The 22169-nt window shown below is 40.8% G+C and overlaps 1 protein-coding gene across 1 annotated transcript in view; it reads left to right on the top strand.

Annotated features, from left to right (window-relative positions):
• LOC128136068 (cAMP-specific 3',5'-cyclic phosphodiesterase 4D-like) overlaps positions 1 to 21810 on the top strand; it is a 307658-nt gene extending 285848 nt beyond the window's left edge. Inside the window, exons 3-7 of the mRNA XM_052775153.1 lie at positions 3863 to 3899; positions 11286 to 11359; positions 12524 to 12573; positions 21442 to 21537; positions 21662 to 21810. Coding sequence (XP_052631113.1) covers positions 3863 to 3899; positions 11286 to 11359; positions 12524 to 12573; positions 21442 to 21537; positions 21662 to 21810 — 406 coding nt within the window. The remainder of the gene's footprint in view (positions 1 to 3862; positions 3900 to 11285; positions 11360 to 12523; positions 12574 to 21441; positions 21538 to 21661) is intronic.
• Positions 21811 to 22169: the final 359 nt, after the last annotated feature.

The following is a 22169-nucleotide window of genomic DNA, read 5'->3' as shown; positions in this document are numbered from 1 at the left end:
ACCTTAGTAACAGATAAAGTGTGTAGGTGTGAGGAAGACTGGCAAACAATTTACTTGAGGCTTTAGGCTCTTCTATCTTTGCAGAAGTCATTCGGATGACTGAAGCAGGATTCCTTGTTCTACATAGCTGTGTCTCTAAAGTGTCAACACAGAAGAGAAAATGGAGAGCCTAACTTTTTTTTTTAAAGGGAAGAAATGAACAGATTTTACTGAGGAACAGGTAAGTCAACTGTCACAGCAGATAATACTGTTTCACAGAATTTGAAGACGAAGAGCATAATTTTTCTGTAAGTGACCTAGTGTACATATTCACACTATGGTTGTTTAAGTGGAGAACAGGAGAGAAAAGGGAAAAGATGGATTTGGCTCATCTTCTGCTGAAGCCTTTGCTATATGATTTCTCTATGACTTGTTTTTCCACTGTGTGCGTAACTGTATAACTCATTAAGTAATCCTGATCAGAAATTATAGTCTTTTTCTTTTGTAATTTATTACCAAAGGACATGACATACACTTTTGCTGTGGATACATACTTGCCAATATCTAAATATCGGCATGACTATAACAAGTAATAAAGTTCTATCTCTTTGATCAGTCAGGATCCAAAAAGGAAGAGGCCTGATCCTTCCATTGCCCTGGAAAGCTCTATTAGATGCCACTGATACCATCCTTAATTTCCCCATAAAAGTCATCAATTTTCCTAGCTCTTTGCTTTGTCAGGAGTGCAGAAAAATCTCTTCCACTGCTAGCAGGAGGGCCATGAAGGGAATTTTCCTCCCTGGCTGCCTGAGGAAACCATTGTTATCAGGATGATTCATTAAATTAGTCTTGAGATGTTTTCTGAGTAACTGAAGGAAAAAAAATAAAGGTCTAGGGCATTTCCTGATCTTTTCATGACCCAACAAAAACATGAAGAGGTACTAAACCCAGCTGGTCATTAACTCCCCTGTTAACACCCTGGGCTGATTCATCATGTCTATAAAAAACTGATTGGATTTGGCATCATTAGACAATTAAAGCCTCCGAGTTCCTTCTGTGGTGCCATGTTTCTTCTGGTTTGGTATGAGGATCAGGCTTACACGCTTTCCAGCCAGGCTAGGACTGTGTTTTCACCTGAAGCAATGCCTTATTCCAAACACTCCTGCAAAGACCTTGTTAAAGGTGCAGACTTCTTCCACAGGGCCTGTAAAAATCCATTTATCTATTTCAAATAACAGGAATAAAAGAGATGATGATAAAAACAGCTACACAGATATTAAGCATTATGATCATTTTGAATATTGGGGAGTTTTGTTTCATCCTTACACACTCTCTGGTTGTACTTACTGCTTTTTTTTATTAGGTTATTGCAATACCTGCAAAAAGATTACTGTTTTGTGGACAGCATATAAATGATAAGAATTATTTTGTAGCAATTCAAATGCTACAATTCAATTCAGTGTACTTGTATTTACAAGGCTGTATTTTTTGGAAACCATTTCAAGTGGCAGCTTGTCAGGTTGCGCCTGCGTGGTATGGGGACTCACCATGGCCCTTCAGCAACCATCACAGCCCCATGAGTATTTCACAGGAGAACAGACAGTTATGCATGCTTCAGTCTCCCAGCTGTTTCTTGCGGTGGTTGTCCGGTGTTCCTTTAACACAAGTGGTGACTACACAAGGTACTTCGTGCATATCTTTAATAGTTTATTCATGAGTGGGAATTGCTTCGCAACATAAGCCAATTTCTCTGCACAAGTTTTTCAGTACAGAAGCAAAGGAACCCCTCTTTCCCTTTGTTGTGGTTTAAGCCCAGCTGGTAACAAAGCACCACGCAGCTGCTCGCTCGCTCACTCCACACCGCCCCCACCCCCCCACCCACCCCCCCCAGCCACTGTGGGATGAGGAGAAAATATAAAAGCAGGCTCCTGGGTCGAGACAAGGACTGGGAGGGATCACTCACCACTTATGGCCACGGGCAAAAGACAGGCTCAACTTGGGGAAGAAACAAAATCAATTTAATTTACTACAAATCAAATCAAAACAAGGATAATGAGAAGTAAAACCAAACCTTAGAACACCTTCCCCCCACCCCTCCCTCCTTCCTGGCTCAACTCCACTCCCGGTTCTCTCTACCTCCTCCCCCGGCAGCACAGGGGAACAGGGGATGGGGGTTGGGGTCAGTTCATCACACCTTGTCTCTGCTGCTCCTTCCTCCTCAGGGGGAGGACTCCTCACTCTTCCCCTGCTCCAGCGTGGGGTCCCTCCCACAGGAGACAGTCCTTCACTGAGACAAGGGGAGTCAAAAGAATCTCAGTAGACATAATAAAGGGGGATGAGAGATGATGTTTAGCGCTTGCATTGTTGAAATTAGCTGAGACAAAGACAGTCTTTGATAAGAAGAGCTGGTCCCAAGGACCAGCCAATGAGGTAGAGACAGTTCCTGATAAGAAGCAGGAGCAGGCCCCAAGAGCCAGCTAAGACTGGTCTTGCGGCTTGGGTGAATACCAAGAAATCACTGAGCCTGCGCAAGAAAAAAGGTTACTAGCGGTGACAAAGAGGAGTCATCTATCTTCATCTCTGCGACCACCAGACGACCACCATAAAGAGGCACTGCGCAAGCGCAGTTGAGAGGAGACTATGGAAATGACCTCTCGGAGCTAATTTTAATATGAAGTGGGGATAGGTCATGCATATGTATAGGCGTATTGTGAATATGTAACACTTGACTGTATAAACTTGAGACAAACTGCCGAGTCGGGTGCGCACGACTTTGGTGGGACTACCCCCCGTGCGGCCCAGCGCTGAATGAACATACCTACTTTACAATCTCACTGATTGTGGAGTCTGTTTTCCGCACGTCACACAAACTTCTCCAAAGTGAGTCCTTTCTGCGGGCTGCAGTTCCTCACAAACTTCCCTGGCATTGGTCCTTTCCGCGGGCTGATCTTCAGTCACAAACTGCTCCAGCGCAGGCTTTCCCATGGAGTCACGGCCATCTTCGGGAGCCTCCACTCCCCTCCATGGGCTGCAAGGGGACAGCCTGCCATCTCACCACGGGCTGCAGGGGCATCAACCTCCTCAGGCGCCCCTCCTCCCCCTCCTTCACTGACCTCAGTATCTGCATAGATGCTCCTCTCACATTCCAATCCCCCTACTCACTACCAGTTCCCCTTCTTAAATCTGTTCTCCCAGAGGCGCTACCACTGTCACTGATTGGGTCGGCCTGGGCCAGAGGTGGGTCCGACTTGGAGCCAGGGGAGCTTCTAGCAGCTTCTCACAGGAGCCACTCCTGCGGCCCCTCCCCCACTACCAAAGAAACCGTGCCACACACACCCATAACACCCTTTCTCCCTTCTCCACTACAGCCCGTCATCCTGGCACCTCACCCATATGTTACCCAGTGGGGTGTGGGTGAGGTTGCCACAAGCAACCACACACACTCGGTTACACCCTCTATAGCTACAGAAGTGAGAGTCAGTTTGAAAGTTTTACTAGGTTTTTATTAATCTGTGATGCACTGCCCAGTCATCTGCAGTTTCTCGCCCATCCAGTGCTCACAAACTTGCTGGTAACCCTTAATGTGATCAATTTTGGTATTTTCACTTCCATCCTTTGGGATGAAATCTCTGCAGATCTGTCCTGTGCAGTCACTTGTCCACCAAGCAGCGAAGAAACCAGCTGGCTTTTTTAAAATATCAATAATTAAGTTGATATTTGCTTTTCAAAGAATCTGTAAAGCATTGGTAGTGAATAACTGTTGAAGAATAAAACTGGAGTTTCCTACAGTGCATTGTAAAACCTAATTTTCTTTCTGTTAAAGCAGTAGCAGTGAGATAAGTTTTCAGTAATATCTAACTTACAACTCTGCTCACTTTTTCAGACATGGAGATGACTTGATTGTGACACCATTTGCTCAGGTAGGAGCAATTTTGCCATATTTCTCTCACGATCTTGCAATTTAAAGGCCAAATGGCCAAGCCAGTTATTTTCCATTGTTAATATTATATGAGATATATTTGCTTGAAACAGGAAAAAACTGTCTTAAACAGAAAGTCATAAACCTCCCACTCTGTTATCTATACCTCTGTTTTTAAAGCTTTTTGATTATCTGAAAAGTTGATGTGCAACAACATGATAAACACCTTTGATCTCTTTTCAAATACTGTAGCAGACAGTCATGATGAAGACAAATCTGCTCTCTGTTATTCTACTGCTTTTTATAATTACAATTTCTCCTTATGAACATCTTTTATGCATTCAGTACAAGGTAATTTTTATATGCAAGATAAGTTTTACTCAAAATACTTATGTTCCTTTACAAAACCATATCTATGTTTGATTTTTCCATTCAGATTCTGTTTTATAAAACATCAACTCAAAATTCTGTAGAGTTTAGATCAAAACTCCACAATTCTTAGCAATAGAGCTGTCTTGTCATGTATGAAAAGTTAACATTGATATTCCTTGAACCCATGATGATAGGTTTTACCCTGTAATGGATAGGAATGAAAGTTAATTCAGTGTAACTACAGGGGAAAAAATAAATCTGGAAGTCATACGTGACTGAAGGTGAATGGAAAGAGAAAGGTTGTGATAGCATATTTCGATATATTCTGTATGGTATGTCTAAATATTTTGATGGTTTTAATATTTTGTACCAGCTGTGGAAACTGGTTTGCTGCTAGGTGACTGTAAAAGTGAGATTTGGTAAATAATTATTAGAAATCTTATACTAACACTATGATTGAAACAGTAGACAAAAGTATAGCCAAGCAATTAACTAGTAGAGGTAGCTACTCATAAGTTTGGCAGTTCTTTGCTCTTATGACTAGATGCTCCTGTATGCTAGATGAGAACAATGTTGAAGCTGACCACATGTGATTGAAGCTGCGTTAAGCTTCAAGATCAAAGAACAAGGACAAGAATAAAGACTTCAAGGACAGCCAACAGAATCTCAAATGAGTCGGTGGTCATAAAAGCAGCCCTTCGACTCGAATTCTTCATTGCGTATGATCAGATGTAGGCAGTACTATGATAATCAGTTATAATCATTTTTATGTATATGTATACTAATCTGATGAATATGCAATTAGTTATTCTATATAACCTGTTAGTGCTAAAGCTGTGGCATGCACGCTAGGTGGAACTATCCCCCGTGCATCCAGCGCTGCAATAAAGAATGCCTGCTTTCTAAAACTCCAAAATGAGTCTTAGAGAGTTTCTTCGACCGGCTTTTCAGTATCAGTTGAGTCACACAGCAGTCTCAAATAAGAATAAGGTGTCCAACTTAAGTCTGAATATGCAGGTTGGTTGCTTTGGTCTAATGCTCAGCTGTTAAAACAATATTCATTTAATAGGTTATTATATATTTAATTATAATGTAAATGAACAGATACAGTGTTTATAAGACACTGGCTCATCAAATCCTTAATATGAAGAATACCTTCATCTTTTACTAGCAGAAAAAAGATTAAGCCTGGGCCTTTTCTAAGAATACTTTAAGATCTCTCAAACGGTAAATATACTTCAACAATAATGAAAGAGAAGAAATTACAGGAAAAACAAGAGAAAAAAAAAGTAAAATCACTTCTGGTTTTAGTTCCTCAGTGTCATGACCCAGACTGGACAGACCAGGGAGTTGTGTTTAATTTGAAATTCCCTTGGGCTAAATTAAGGTGAAACGACACCAAACGATCAGTTAAAGATTTTATTCATGGCAGAAGCAAACTGAACTGGGGAGGCGTGGTAGTAGGTGGCAGGGTTTCTCACAACAGGAATTGGCATAAGACTACTTCTGTAAACCATGTAACCATATACATCAATTCAGGGAATAAGGAGATCCCTCCCGTTGAGTCACGAGGTTCAGAGCAGACCCCCTTGCTTTCCAGACTCCTCCTCAGAGAAGGGCCCAGGGGTGGCTGGATCTACTCTTAGTCTCAGACTTGGTCAACGGTTTATATCTTGAAACGGATGAGGTGTAGGGAATTGTGGAAAAGGAAAAGGAAAGAGAGAAGAAGACAGAGAGAGAGAAAGGAAGAGAGAAAGATTTCACCGGTCCTGGGTCCAGTGTTGGTTCAGTCAGCCGAGGTGTCCAGTCAGCTGAGGGGTCCAGTCCCGGTGGGCTTGCACACCCCGGGCTTCAGTTTGTGTCCTTTTATCATCCTTGCCCCTCCTTCGGGCGGGCAGGTTAATGAACGGTTTCTGAGCCTTTGGGCTTGGGGGTCGTTTGTGGAGTAACTTCTCCTTCCCTGCAGACATGGCCATTGTTTGATCTTTGTATCAGAACAGGGACCTGTGCACCCTCCAGCACGCCCTCCCCCTCCTGTTGCTGATGTCTGAGCTGATGGGCTTTTCACCTTGGTTCCTTGCTGTGCAGGGTTTGTCTTTAAGCAGAACTTGCCCCACCACAATGTTTGAGACATTAACTCTTTCAGTCTCTCACACTCAGGAAACATAAAAAGCCTAACTCTCAAGCACAGAAAAAATACAAATTGTATGGCAGTCAAATGATCCAATAATATTTAGAATCATAGAATCATAGAATCATAGAATCATTTCAGTTGGAAAAGACCTTCAAGATCATCAAGTCCAACCATTAACCATGCCCCCTAAACCATGCCCTGGAGTACCCTGTCCACTCGCTTTTTTAATACCTCCAGGGATGGTGAATCAACCACTTCCCTGGGCAGCCTGTTCCAATGTTTGACAACCCTCTCAGTAAAAAAATTTTTCCTAATATCTAATCTAAATCTCCCTTGCCTCAACTTGAGGCCATTTCCTCTTGTCCTATCTCTAGACACCTGACAGAAGAGACCAAAACCCACCTCACTACAACCCCCTTTCAGGTAGTTGTAGAGAGCGATAAGGTCTCCCCTCAGCCTCCTCTTTTCTAGACTGAACAACCCCAGATCCCTCAGCCGCTCCTCATAAGACTTGTGCTCAAGGCCCCTCACCAACTTGGTTGCCCTTCTCTGGACACGCTCAAGCAGCTCAATGTCTTTCCTGTAGTGAGGGGCCCAAAACTGAACACAGGACTCGAGGTGCGGCCTCACCAGGGCCGAGTACAGGGGAACAACCACCTCCCTGTTCCTGCTGGCCACACTGTTCCTGATACAGGCTAGGATGCCATTGGCCTTCTTGGCCACCTGGGCACACTGCTGGCTCATATTCAGCCAGCTGTCAACCAGCACCCCCAGGTCTTTCTCTGCCAGGCAGCTTTCCAGCCACTCTTCCCCAAGCCTGTAGCGCTGCATGGGGTTGCCGTGACCGAAGTGCAGGACCCGGCACTTGGCCGTGTTAAACTTCATACGATTGGCCTCAGCCCATCGATCCAGCCTGTCCAGATCTCTTTGTAGAGCCTCCCTACCCTCAAGCAGATCGACCCTGCCTCCCAACTTGGTGTCGTCTGCAAACTTGCTGAGGGTGCACTCAATCCCCTCATCCAAATCATCAATAAAGATATTAAACAGAACAGGGCCCAACACTGAGCCCTGGGGAACACCAATCGTGACCCGCCGCCAACTGGATTTCACCCCATTCACCACGACCCTCTGGGCTCGGCCATCCAGCCAGTTTTTCACCCAGTGAATAGTGCACTTATCCAGGCCACGAGACGCCAGCTTCTCCAGGAGTATGCCATGAGAGACAGTGTCAAAGGCCTTGCTGAAGTCTAGGAAAATAACATCCACAGCCTTTCCCTCATCCACTAGGCGGGTCACCTGGTCATAGAAGGAGATCAGGTTGGTCAAGCAGGACCTGCCTTTCGTAAACCCATGCTGACTGGGCCTGATCCCCCTCTTATCCTGGACTTGCCATGTGAGTGCACTCAAGGCAAACCGTTCCATAATCTTTCCCGGTACCGAGGTCAGGCTGACAGGCCTGTAGTTCCCCGGATCCTCCCTCCGACCCTTCTTATAAATGGGAGTCACATTGGCAAGCCTCCAGTCCTCTGGGACCTCCCCTGTTGACCAGGAACGTTGATAGATGATAGAGAGTGGCTTGGCAAGGACCTCTGCCAGTTCCCTCAGTACTCTTGGATGGATCCCATCAGGTCCCATAGATTTGTGAGTGTCCAGATGGCGTAGCAGGTCCCTAACTAATTCCTCCTGGATTAAGGGGGGTATGTTATGCTCTTCATCCTTACCTTCCAGCTCATGAGGTGGAGTACCCTGAGGATGATTGGACTCACTATTAAAGACTGAGGCAAAGAAGGCATTAAGTACCTCGGCCTTTTCCTCATCACTGGTTGCTACGTTCCCTTCTGTATCGATTAAATCAACCCGTTTTCATTTACATTGAACAGGAGAAAGAGTACTCACAGGGTGAGTTATCACGTTACATTCCCTGACACAAGGGGAATTGAGATGTGGTTGAGAGAGAGTGCCTAATAGAGGGGAAGTGACATCTAATTAGATTCTTATCTAAAAATTATTTGAATATTCAAAAGCCTATCTCCCAGTCAGGCCTGCTCACAAACTACATCTGCAGCTAAGCTCAGGGCCCGTCCCTCTGAGTTACATTAGCAGTATTAGGGCCTCACTCAGGACTTCAGAAATTGGACCCCATGTGCCAGTACAATGTCTACACATCATACAAACCACCCTTTTAATATCTTCTTAGAGTAGTATTTCATCATGTAGATGCATTTGTGTGTTGCAAACAGCCAAGGCACCATTTTAATCCATTTGGGGCTTCCTGGTAGCTGTAGGTCATGGCATGTGGAACACATGTTCCAGTTATTTCAATCTGTCCATATTTTCTTCAGTTGATTAGGAGGCTTGTTTCATCTGATCGTGAGCCACCTGGTGGTAATAGTTCCAATTTTACCATTTCAATTACTATTCAGCACATCATTGTAGTGCAGCTACATTCGTTACTGGATGCAGGGTGGTATGCTGTGTCCCCCACATAGAATCTGGCCCCAGGACAAGATAATTTACTATTTTTACCAGAATGGGATTCTGTAAACTAAAATTAAAAAATCTATCACAAGGATATTATTAGTTGTACTTCCCTATATTGTAATATAAACCAACTGCTGTAATTTAATTATTTGTAGAATTTAGCTTTTCAAAATAAAATAATTTGAGTGATTTGAAATTTAAGGACCAATTCTGTAGCTTTTTATTATCAAAAAAGTTTGATTTTTTAAATTAATTTGCAATTGTTTGTATATAATTTGATTTTGAAAATAATATTATTTAATTAGGGATTAAACCTTAAGAGGTTTACAGGTGACTGGTTGCTTTTTGCTCACAAATCTAACTCTAGAAACATTCAGCACAAGTGGAACCTCTGTGGACAGAGAAACTCACTTGAAGCCAATTATAATTAAAAATTGAAATATTATTTTATATACTAATGCTTTAATATAATAGATGTATAACTATTAATACTTTTATACAATAAATCAAGTTGTTTAGCTCCAGAATTCACCGCAGCCAATGGCCAAAGTTTTTGTTGTCACTTTTACATTCATTGTTATTTCTGTGGGGACCCCTTGCACTTGCAGAAACTGTCAAAGTATGTGCATAGTATGCTAAAGCAGCTGAGATGCTGGGCAGATGTCATGGTACATGCACCTGAATATACAGCCAATTTGAGTCCAACAGGGCTTATTGAGTAGGAACATGCAGCCAGGAAAACCAACTAAATTTTTTCATGGCCTGAGACAGCTCTGGGACCACACGGATATGTTTCTGTGGTGCAGTGCTACCTCTGATAATACTAGCACATACAAGCAGTCTCAGCATCCTGGCACACATAGACCGAACCCAGGCAGATTGAACAAAGAGAACTGAAAATTGACTGCAGTCACTAAAATGTGTGTCTTTCCTTAACAGGCCCAACTTTTTTCCTTTTATGCTTTTCTTCTCCTTCCACATTCAACTCATCCTTTCCTTTTACAATATTTTAATACTTCAGCAGTTTTTCTTTGTATTTTATGTATTCATTTTTGAACTTCAAGATCTTCTTTCCCCTTCTGCTCACTTCATGCCTGATTTCCATCTATCTATCCATCCAACATCTAAATATAACATTTGTTAGTGTCACTGTACCCTGGGCATGCGAATTTGATGGCATATATAATTATTCCACGCTGAATGTAAAATATGTGAGTTTGCCTCCTGATCTTTGGAAAGGAAAACATAATGAAATTAATATTGTCTAATTAGGCAACAAATGTATTTTTATTATCTTAACTCATTTGGGAATTACCTACAATAGCTTGAACTGCCAATCATTATTATCTCCTGAATATTTTCTGTCTGTTACAAGCTTTCATTAAATCCTTCTTTTTTCTCCAGCCTCCTACCCCCTTCCTACCTCATGTATAAATTTAAGGGGCTATGGTTGTATCCTCCTTGACTTAGACCTCTGGAACCCAAATTCCCATTCCCACCTTTGTTATTCCTAGGGCAGGTTCACCAGTCTGGGCTGAGAAACAACAATAGGCAACTACTGCAAAGACACATCAGTGATCAGTTTTGCTGCCTCCTCCCATTCCCAGACTGGTTCTAAATAACTCATGGTTCCTCTCTGACATCAGCTGAACTGCCTCTCCCTAGTCAGAGAGATGTATCCCATTATCCTTACATGGGACAAAAATTGTTGCATTTATCCAACAGCCTTCAGTAGAGAATGCCTACACCACTTATAACAAGAAGACACTCCTCTACTGCCTCCTCTACTGCCTCCTCTACCTGCTGTCTTGCATGAATTTAAGTCCAGAAAGGAAGTACTTCATTTATATCGCCTTTCCCAATGTGCAATACTTGTAAGAGCCTGCAGACATTTCCCACCTGCTCAGGTGATACCATCCTCTCATTCTGGCCTTCTGCACTAAGTCCCCAGATGAATTGGGCTCCTTAAAGGAGCCACTTTTATTTTTCCTGCCAGTCTAGACAATCTCATTCCCTTTGTCCTTCAAGGTTTGGGGGGGCTGAACTGCAAATGGAAAATTCTGTAATCATTTCTTATGTATGAAGTATTAGGCTTGAATGGGCTATTATCTTCCAAACACTAATGCTTTTATGGTCATTTTAGAGAACTAAGTAGTATTCTGTGAAAAACTTTCCTCCTCTTCAAGTAAGTCTGTCTTTAAACAAATAATTAATTATGAGGAAAAAAAAGAAATAAACTATCGCCCTTGTATTACAGACATGTTATTGTTAAATAATGGTCAAAGGCTTCAGACAAACCAACCCTGAAAACCTTTTCTTTTTCTTTCAGCACAGCGTAATAGAGATAAATCAGTCTCACCTGTGCAGAAATTTAGACTGAAACCATTTTGTATGTTCCAGGTGCTGGCCAGCCTGCGTACTGTACGGAATAACTTTGCTGCATTAACCAATTTACAAGATCAGGCACCCAGCAAGTGAGTGTCAATTTTTGGCCCCTAAACTTTTTGCAGTGATACTTTTTAAATGTAAACTAAGAATAACAATTAGATGTTACAGATTTCAGTCTGCGTCACCAAGCTTGCATAAAACGTGATGACTAATGACTTCATTAATCCCTTGAAGCTGCTATACTTGATAGCTGAGACAACAGCCCCCTTGCCTACTAATTGCTCTTGTATTGCTGTCCTTGCATAAACTTGGAGTGTTTTTTGTGCAATTTCTATGATTTTCAATAAATTAGTCATATGTCAAAGATCATTCAAAGATGATCATTCAGGCAGTGTCTGAGTGTTGCAAATGAACCAAAGTGAGCAGCTACACTCATTGTGAGATACTTGCATGATCTGAACCTAGAACTCTGCCTAACTCATCCAAGATAATGACATCCCACTTATCCACAGTAGTTCATGATTATAAATGAGACAATATAAATATGATCTTTCTCCAATGCTGTTACAGCATCACGGTTAACATTAACGTTAGTTAAATTGGCAAATTTTGTAGTGGAGTCATTTCCCTCACCCAAAATGTGTGTCTCTAGAACTTAGAAGTAATTAGCATTCCAAAGACAGCTGCTTACCATTGCATATGCAGTGCCACAAAAAGATATTTTCAGCCCCCTTGCAGTCATCCACACATCCCTACGCAGCTGTGTCAGTCCAGCAACTTCTACCTTTCTTCAATGGGCAAAGCAGTACATTGAGCTGTTTTCCCAAAATATTATTGTGAAATGTATATGCAAAATAATAAAGTGGAAAATAATTTTTAAAAAATGTATTTCGTGTCAGAGAATGTGGGCAGTGCAAACTATGTTAGAATAATGATAACTATATAGAGAGACCAAACTTCAAGCTAGGTACAAGGTCTAGGTATGATTAGGCAGGTTTTTAATGAACTTGTAAATTCCTAAAATATTCCTCTCTTGGAGTTCCCAATCTGCAGAGAGCTTTCAGGGTCAGTTGTGAATTCCCTTCTACACTAGAAAGAAATATCTGTTCTAAATGAACCTCTTTGGCGATGCCAGTGTATTCCAGCCCCAAATAACTCCCCAAGGAAATGTATTTTCTATTATATTGTTTAAGGATTCAGTCATCTATGAGTTTATCAGGCTTATACCTTTTTTCTTTTCTTTTAAACAGACGGTCACCAATGTGTAACCAACCATCTATTAACAAAGCAACTATAACAGGTAAGAGGAATTAATATGACTAAAATTCCTCTGTGAAACCATCATGGATTTCTAAATTTAATATTTATTTATAAAAATGTCTCACTGAAAACTGAATTTTTTAATAATAACCTTATATTGTTTCATATCCTTATATCTGTTTTATTAAAGAGAATTAGGTCATGTGGTGACTCAAATCAGTGATTTTTGGTGTCATATCATGTTAGCTTTCTGATTTCTGCCTTATTATCCTGGTTTTAATTTAAATTCTTTCCCAAATTTGTTTTTTTTCTTTATGTACCAGTGTGTGACTGTGTCATGATTACCTTCATTAGTAACTTCTTGCAATGAAATGTAGTAGAAAAAACTGGTATGAGGAATACATTGATCTTTCATTTGGGACATGGAGTTCTGTAGCTATACCAAGGCAAAGTCTTGGCATTACAAGCCCTTAGACAAAACTGACTTTTCTGATTTAGGACTTTAAATTCTATTTCTATAACATTTGTAGGTACGTAAGAGAAAAATAATTTCTTTGTAAAAGACACTATTATTTATAAAGAAACATTAACTTGAAAACAGGACTGAGATTGTAAGTTAAGTGAACACTTTTGAAAGTTTTACCCTGTGGCACTTTTGGTTATTATTATGGCAACTTGGTCTTGGACATCTTTATGGGAACACACTTTATTGGACCTCATATTTTTTACATCATGTTAATCCATATGTTCTTACACTGTATAATTTTCCAGGTAGCTACATTCTCTATGGTGTATTGGCAGAGTGAAAGAGCATTTGCTTTGCCTCTTAATGAAAGTATACAGACACTTACTAAACAGGCAATTTATCATTTAAACCGAAAACTGAGCACTTCCAGAATTTTCAATATGAAATTTTTTTTTTCCAGATAGAACTTGGCTTGATTTTTATTGACTCTCTGCAAAGCTCTTGTCTTTTTTAATTGTATAATAGGATTGTAACTCAAGGAAGAAATGGTACTTCAACTCTTTTGAGGAGAAATGTGGCTTTGCCATGTTCAATGATTTCTTTCCTTAGGCTCTGGAATGTGTTAACATCGTTAGTTTGTTTTAATCTATCCTCACACAATATCCACATTTACCTCTCAAAGACCCAGTCTCTGCAGTTCTGTACTATTTTATTTTCCAAGGAACTCATCATTTAATCTGAGTATTTGTGTGTAGGGCTAATTAGGGAACAGAGGGTTAAATCTTTAAATCTATTCGATACACAGAAAAGCATCCTTAGTTAAGAATGTTCTGCAATTATATTTAAATTCATGTTAATTAAGTAAATAGGGAGGCGAGACAGATAAATGCATAGATCTCTCATGAACTGCTTCTGTTGCCTGTCACAAATATAATCATAATCCTTTGTTAATGTATTCCTTTAAGAGGTAATTTTGGGCATTGGTTTCAGATTGCTCTCCATGAGACATTTCAGTTGTTGATAGATGTTACATCTATTTTTAATTGTGGGATTTGTCTCATACAGAAGTCTGTTATCTTAACCAGAGATAGAGATATTGAAAAATAGGGTTCGTTCTTTGGTTCCAAGGGACTAACTTTAGAAAGCCTCTAACACAGTAAAATCCCTGGCAGTAAAAGAAAATGTGATAGCCAGAAGAGAAGATATGCATGCATGTGAATGCATGGCAAGTCTACCTTATGATGTGCTCTCCCACAGTTGTTTGCCTGAGGTCAGCTGCTTTTCTCCAGCAGGAGAAGCTGCTCAGACAGCAGGACCTAAGACACATTCTGCTGGAAGTTACTGTTGCTCTTTTTAAATTCCCCCTGATCTGAAGGTTTCCATTCAGTTAATCCCCAGAGTGCACTCTACATGTCAGAAGCAATAAATCATCTGAGGTTTTAATGTTTAGAAGGAAGGTAGTGCAGTCAGTGCTACAACTAATCTAGAAAATGCTTCTGTGCCAAGAAATATAAAGGAAGCAAGAGAAGACAAAGAATAGTAAGGATAATTTAATCTAATTCAGTTTAATCTGATTTCTCAGAGATGCTGCTGGAATTGCTGTGCCCAAATTATGCGTTGAACTGGGTGAGCTGGGGCCTGTGTGCATTGGAGAAGTGGCTAAAAGACTTTAATGATACAGAAAAGATATTAAGCCACTATAAAGCATGAAAATGGCTACAATTCATTTTGACTGTTGAATGGAGATTGAGACTGGATACTATTTTGCCTGAACAGGTTTGCCCATTCTTAGTCATAGACTAGTTTTGATATTTCCATAGCAACAAATTTCATGGCATAAGCACAGAAGTATGCATAGGTGCTTTCTTGGGGCATATAAAATCCTAGTAAAACATGTTGCACTACAGCACTATGCCAAGAAGAAAGATATATTACAAACACTTTTCCTGCTCTTCATAGAATGATTAAAAACCCTTTCTGATGCTACTAAGCTTTTTGAATTCTTCTGGGGAATGTTTGAAATGCAGCTTGTGCAGAGTCCTTCCTGCTGAGAAATCCTCCTGGTCATGCTGTTCTCAGAGTTCATGTCATGGAGTATCCAGAGCAATACACCAGACAGGTAGAGCTCAATCACATCATCCAGATGGCACACAGCTAGCAATCTCAGCAAGAACTGATCACCAGTGTAACAAACTAGGTGACTGGAAGGCACAGTGTCACTAAACTATGTCAATGCTAAACCAGAAACAGACACTTAAGATGGAGGGTTTATGTTGCTAAGCTTCCTGGAAGAAGTGTCTTTGGGAAGATTAACTGAGGAAAGAGAAGATCACAAAAAGAAAAAGAGTAGCAAAAGGGAACTACTGCAGAAGATATGGGGAAAACAATAAGGGAAAGATGAAAAGGGTTTTGGTAAAGCAAAGTGACTAAAATCCCATTTAGATGAAAAAGTATTTTTTACTATTTTAAGAATTCACCCTGAGGTATAAATGTGGGAGAAAATGCAGTAGCAAAAAGTAAAAAAAACCCATGAAATTGAGAAGTGCAGCAGCACAGGAATCGAATGTTCAAACTGTGAGAAGCAGTAGCAACCATGATGACCTTAAAATTTGCAGTGATTTTTCACTGTAAATATATAGCAGCTGATGATCAAAATATGGCCTGTTCTATTCAATATATCCACATTAATCCCTTTTGGAAACAGTTCTGAAAGAAGCCAATAAATATCAATGGCATATTTGATCTTCAATATCAGCCAAGTATGCTACAGCATGATGAATGTTCCTATTGCAGACAAATTAGGGGGTAGGAGGTGGGAGCTCTTCATGTAAGAACAGACTTCTTAGATGGCACTTTTCTTATCTGCTTTAGACATCTAGGATGTAGATATCTATTTTGTTGAGGCTCTTTAGAGTCCCCTTATAGTCAATGTGAATATGCAGACATGCAAATTGACTTATTTTAGATGTCTTCTTTAAAGGGAGATGAATTGCTCCCTAAAAGTGCCATCTTTCCCCTGTGACTGAGGCCAGCCTGGGATAACTCCCTGTTTGTTGTACAGTGCTTCCATGTCCAAAAGAATGAGTTTCTGAGCCTCTGCATACTATCACAACTACTGATTATATTACATTACTATTATATTACAAACACAGTGCCAAAGGACCTTTAAGTAAAGACTTCTATATATAACAAAAAAAGTAATTTAATTTAATAATAAAATAAACCATAATTGTAAAATTGCACTTTTTAGAAGTTATTTACACTTTAAAATTTTGCATCAAAAACTAACCCAAACCTATTTCATCAGATAGAGCAAAATATATGCAATTATTCAATAACAAGCTATCAAATACTTCTACATTTCATTTATTGAAATATAGGAAGTGTGTGGCTTAGTGTCAGGAAAACCCCTTCAGATTTTTTCATGTATACAAAAAACATGGTGATAGAGAAATAAACTATCTGCAAAGATTATGAGGTTATAAATCTAACTGAATTAATTTGCTACTCTATGCTTTCATTGCTTCTTATTGGACCTGAGTTACACTATTTACATGCATGGCTCTGCATCTTAAATCCAGCAGAAATCAATATCCTGTTAATTAAATGGAATTTCTTGCATATTTTTCATGGGCTTTGTCCAACATGCTTCATGGTTTGTATTGATTAGCTTCAGGTTTCCCAATTAAGTTTATGGTTATGAAATGGGATCTACCACTCTTTTGCAATAAATTTTATTTTATTACATTGGAAGGATAATCAATCATTCTTTAATAATTAAATATTAATTAATTAACAATTAGCCTCCTTTCAGTATGATACACTTAAATATCACTGTGGCAAGTTAAACATCTATATTTGTACAGATTAAACTTCTAAATACAAGCAGCTGGACATAACAAGAAAAAAAAGGTTACAGATTAAAATCAGTAGGTCACATCATGTGATATTGTGAATAATAGATTATTTTGAGTGGGTATATATCTATATAAGTGTTTCATTCATACCAGCTCTGTAACTGAAAGATTTTATTGAATAACAGGATGGAATTAAAATAAAATAAATTCTTGTTCAAAAAGAAGTAACATTCCTGATATGCTTTAAACTGTTCAAAAGTCTAGAAGGCAAAGTGTTACATACCCTGCTGACTCTTCCAGGGCCTGACTGGACTGTACAGTGTATCACTACATGGAGATGTCCTTGATAATCCAAGGGCCTTTTATTCTTTCCTCTGTCTGTGATTCTGCCAGAGCGCAGCAGGGGATAAAGTAAATGTGAGAACGCATGAGTGGACAAAAAAAAAAGCAAAAGATGCATGCCTTACAGAGGTTAATTCACACAATACTGGGGTAATTAATTGCCACTAGCTTGGGAGTGGATATATGGGATTGAGGGGATCCTAATGCCTATGAGAACGGAGGCTTAAAAATAAAGAATCTTTCATATTTTTAAGAAAAGAAATCTTGTAATACAATATCAGTGTCACATTTTAAAATGCTGAAGACGTTAGATTTCATACCCAGATTTAGGCAGCAATAATACATGCCCTATTCAAGATGTAATTGCAGTATATGTATCACTTGTCTAGATTTAGTCAGCAAGGCTACAGTTATAATGAGAACTTCCCACTCTCACTTAATTTTCCCACTGAATATATTTTTATTTCATTACAGAGAAGTATTCCTATGGGAAACTGCACTGCCAAACTTTTGGCAGAGGTGAGGTAAAATATTTTGAAATCCTTACTCAAGCTGAGTAAAGGGTGCTTTCCTAAAGCACTGGAGGAACCTGACACCCTGTTTTTAAAGGGGGATGTTTTCGATAAAATGGCCTTTGTTCTTTGTACTTTTGCTTACACCCATACACCTATGGATATTGTGAATGAATTTAACTCACCTCGCACAATTATTTTAATTTCAGGGTAAATACTTATACTTTCAAGTGTGAATGTGTTTTGTAGCATTGTCACATCTTTCAGTCTGTGGTAAATACCATCTATTATTTGAGAAATTAGCAGATGTGTATCTACAGACTCGTGGCAGCTTAACAGTGTACATCATCAGAGGTTAAATCCAGTTATTATAAGTGCTTTATATGCACAAAAATCACTGGCACACACGCCAGTCCACCTCAGTTTACTTCCTAGGGGAATATGTTCAATACTTGCATTTAGGATCAGAATTCTTACTAAGAGTCAGTTAAATGTGTCCTTTTAACTTCTGTGAATGCTTTTGAAATTGCCCCTTTATTTGAACTATGTGAAGACAGCCATAATCATTACAACTGTTTACTCAGACCAAAAAAAATAGCACATTGTGTTGTTTTGTGTGGCTTTTATGCTACGTGAAGAGTAGTAGAACAAGAGAGAGGAACTGACAAACTGAAAGACAACTGTATGGAAAGTTATATGCCTATTATCGTGGTTTAACATCAGCTGGCAACTAAGCACCACACAGCCACTCACTCACTTCCCCCTGGTGGGATGGGGGAGAGAATCAGAAGGGTAAAAGTGAGAAAACTTGTGGGTTGAGATAAAAACAGTTTAATAATTAAAAAGAAATACAATAGCAACAACAATAACAATAAATTGTAAGGAAAAGAGAAAAAAATAACAGAGAGAGAGGAAAATAAAGCCCAAGACAACCCCTCCAAACTTTTGGTGCATCTCCAACCTACTTGCTGGCGGAACAGTGTGAGGAGCAGAAAAGGACTTAATGCTGTGTAAGCACTGCTCAGCAGTAACTAAAACATCCCTGTATTATCAACACTGTTTCCAGCACAAAACCAAAACACAGCCCTATACAAGCTACTATGAAGAAAATTAACTCTATCCCAGCCAAAACCAGCACATTCTCCACCCCTTATTCCATACCATTTATGTCATGTTCAGGTCCCACCCTATTGCAATACATCCTCATTAACCACCCCTTCCCCCCGTAAACTGAAATTTCCATAAATATCCATAAAATGTTCATTGAGTTTATTTGGTCTATGACTTTGGGCTCCATCTGTTATGGTGGTCACTCAGGACAGGAGAGGTGATGTGTTGTGTGGAGTTACTGGGCACCAAAGCCAGCTCAGGTCGGGTCACTGCTGCACTTGCACTGCTTCTTGTAAGGTGTGTCCTCCATTGGTTCAGGTGGTTCCTGCTATAGTAATTCCCATAACATGCAACTCAAATCATGGGTTACAACAATTTAAAGGTATATCCATTACATTCCCCACCCCTGGTCCCTTTGGACTAGGCCATAAGGTTTAACATTGCAATGAATTCTTCCTCTTGCCTCTAGCTTGGCTAGCAGCAAGAGGTTCCTACTATAAAACCTTTGATATATGACAGTCACAGCAGTGGTGACATACAGCATCATGTAATACTGCCATTGTACAACTGAAATCATGGATTATTTTCACCCAGGATTAAATCACCGTGAGGTACACATTGGACTTCCCCATTACCCACCAAGTGCACCCAGGTCCTTGAGCAAAACCAATACCACAAATAAGTTTACCCTTTCCTGAGGAAGGAATAACCCAGACTGTTTTTCCTAGCCGGTTCCTTGTATGTACTATGGGGAACTTATCTCCTTCCACAGTGCGCAGGGGTTTTGATTGGGCAGGGCCAGGTCAACTGGCAGATCCTCTAGTGTTTCTAGCCAGGTGGCTTCTGCTAAATGTGCATCCCAATACTTGAATGTCCCAGCACCCATTGCTCTCAGTGTAGCTTTTAACAGTCCATTGTATCATTCGATTTTCCCAGAGGCTGGTGCATGATAAGGGGATATGATACACCCACTCAATGCCATGCTCCTTGGCCCAGGTGTCTATGAGGTTGTTTCGGAAATTAGTCCTGTTGTCCAATTCAATTCTTTCAGGGGTGCCATGTCACAATAAAACTTGCTTTTCAAGGCCCAAGACAGTGTTCTGGGCAGTGGCATGGGTCACAGGGTATGTTTCCAACCATCCAGTAGTCACTTCCACCATTGTAAGCACATGGTGTTTGCCGTGGCAGGTTCATGGTAGTGTGATATAATCAATCTGCCAGGCTTCCCCATATTGATATTTCAGCCATTGTCCTCTATACCAAAAAGGCTTTAGCCATTTGGCCTGTTTGATTATGGTGCACGTTTTACATTCATGGATAACCTGTGCAATGGCATCAATAGTCAAGTCCACCCTGGATCATGAGCAGATTTGTATGTTCCATCCCTTCCTAAATGTCCTGATGTGTCATGGGCCCATAGAGCTATAAATAGCTCACCCTTATGTTGCCAGTCCAGATCCACCTGAGCCACTTCAATTCTAGCAGCCTGGTCCACCTGCTCATTGTTTCAATGTTCTTCAGTGGCCCGACTCTTTGGTATGTGAACATCTATGTGACGTACTTTTACAAACAGGTTCTCCACCCGGGCAGCAATATCTTGCCATAATTCAGCAGCCCAAATGGGTTTACCTCTGTGCTGCCAGTTGCTCTGCTTCCATTGCCGTAGCCACCCCCACAGGGCATTTGCCACCATCCATGAGTCAGTATAGAGATAGAGTACTGGCCACTTTTTCAGCAATGTCTAAAGCCAGCTGGATGGCTTTCACCTCTGCAAACTGACTTGATTCACCTTTTCCTTCAGCAGTTTCTGCGACTAGTCGTGTAGGACTCCACACAGCAGCTTTCCACCTCCGATGTTTTCCCACAATACCACAGGATCCACCTGTAAACAGGGCATATTGCTTTTCATTTTCTGGTAGTTTCTATACAGTGGGGCCTCTTCAGCACGAGTCACCTCCACTGGCGGCACTCCGAAGTTTTGGCCTTCTGGCTAGTCCATGATCACTTCCAGAATACCTGGGCATGTGGGATTTCCCATTTGAGCCCATTGTGTGATCAGTGCGACCCACTTTTTACTGCATGTAGCATCAGTTGCATGATGTGTAGAGGAGACCCTCTCTTTGAACATCTAGCCCAACACAGGCAATTGAGGTGCCAAAAGGAGCTGTGTTTCAGTACCAACCACTTCTGAAGCAGCTTGAACTCCTTCATATGCTGCTAATATTTCTTTTTCAGTTGGGGTGTAACGGGCTTCAGATCCTCTATATCCCCAGCTCCAAAACCCTAGAGGTCGACCTCGAGGCAGGGACACCTTCTACTAGACCAGGTTGCTCAAAGCCCCATCCAACCTGGCCTTGAACACTTCCAGGGATGGGGCATCCACAACCTCTCTGGGCAACCTGTTCCAGTGCCTCATCACTGAACTGCAAAACAGAAGTCCCTTCATCAGGGTCAAAAGTACAATCAGCCCTTCTACTCCGCCCAACAGATACCAGAGCAGTAATTTTCCTGGATGGATGCTTTCTGGCTGTTGTTTTTCCTTGCAATTCCTGTACCCGAGCTTCTAGTCTCCAGGTAGGTTCACCATCTCATTTCCTCATGTCCTCCCCCTGGTCACCCAGGAAAAGCCACTGGGTTGCACATGGTGTGCGCCACCGGTACCCTCTCCCTTGAACAGAAAAAGGCTGACTCAATAGCTGAGACCATGGTTGATGTGGGTGAGGAAGCCCTATCCTTCTCGGACTGGTCAGACAATTTTTGTGTCAGTTTCTCTACAGCCAAGATGTAAGGAAGTGAGATTATCTTTGTATTCTTGGAGTTGGTTGGCCAATCCATCCGTAGTTGGTGCCTCCGTGTCTGTCCAGCTCATTATCACCAGGGTGTTGGCATATGACATCAGTGCACTTCATACAAACTTTCGCCACATGGACCGCATGCGCTGGATTTCATCCAGGTCTTTGGATACCTGGTTGTCATCCAGGTTGTTATAGATCACCTCCACCACAGCTAACTAATTTACCAGACTTGCTTCTGGGACTTCAGGGGAAATGACAGGAGGCACTCAAAGAGCCAGTAGTTCTCACTGGAGAGCTTTCACTTGAAATAATAAAAGTACCAGAGTATGTCTTCTTTAAAATTTCCTAATCAAATTCAAACCATAGTTCTCAGGCAGGTTTGCACAGCTGTATGACTCTTGCTTTCTGTTAACAGAACTGGAAAAATTTGCTTCTTTATCATAGTCCTTAATCTGCTCACAGTTAAGAAGATTCAGCTCCATCTTGTGTAGGAGCAGACTTTTTCGTACCAGGAATGTCTTGATTTTATCCCCATTATGATGATATTCTGAATT

Source organism: Harpia harpyja, chromosome W, assembly GCF_026419915.1.
Source record: "Harpia harpyja isolate bHarHar1 chromosome W, bHarHar1 primary haplotype, whole genome shotgun sequence".
Classification (NCBI taxonomy): Eukaryota; Metazoa; Chordata; class Aves; order Accipitriformes; family Accipitridae; genus Harpia; species Harpia harpyja.
This window is presented reverse-complemented; position numbering and strand designations above follow the sequence as displayed.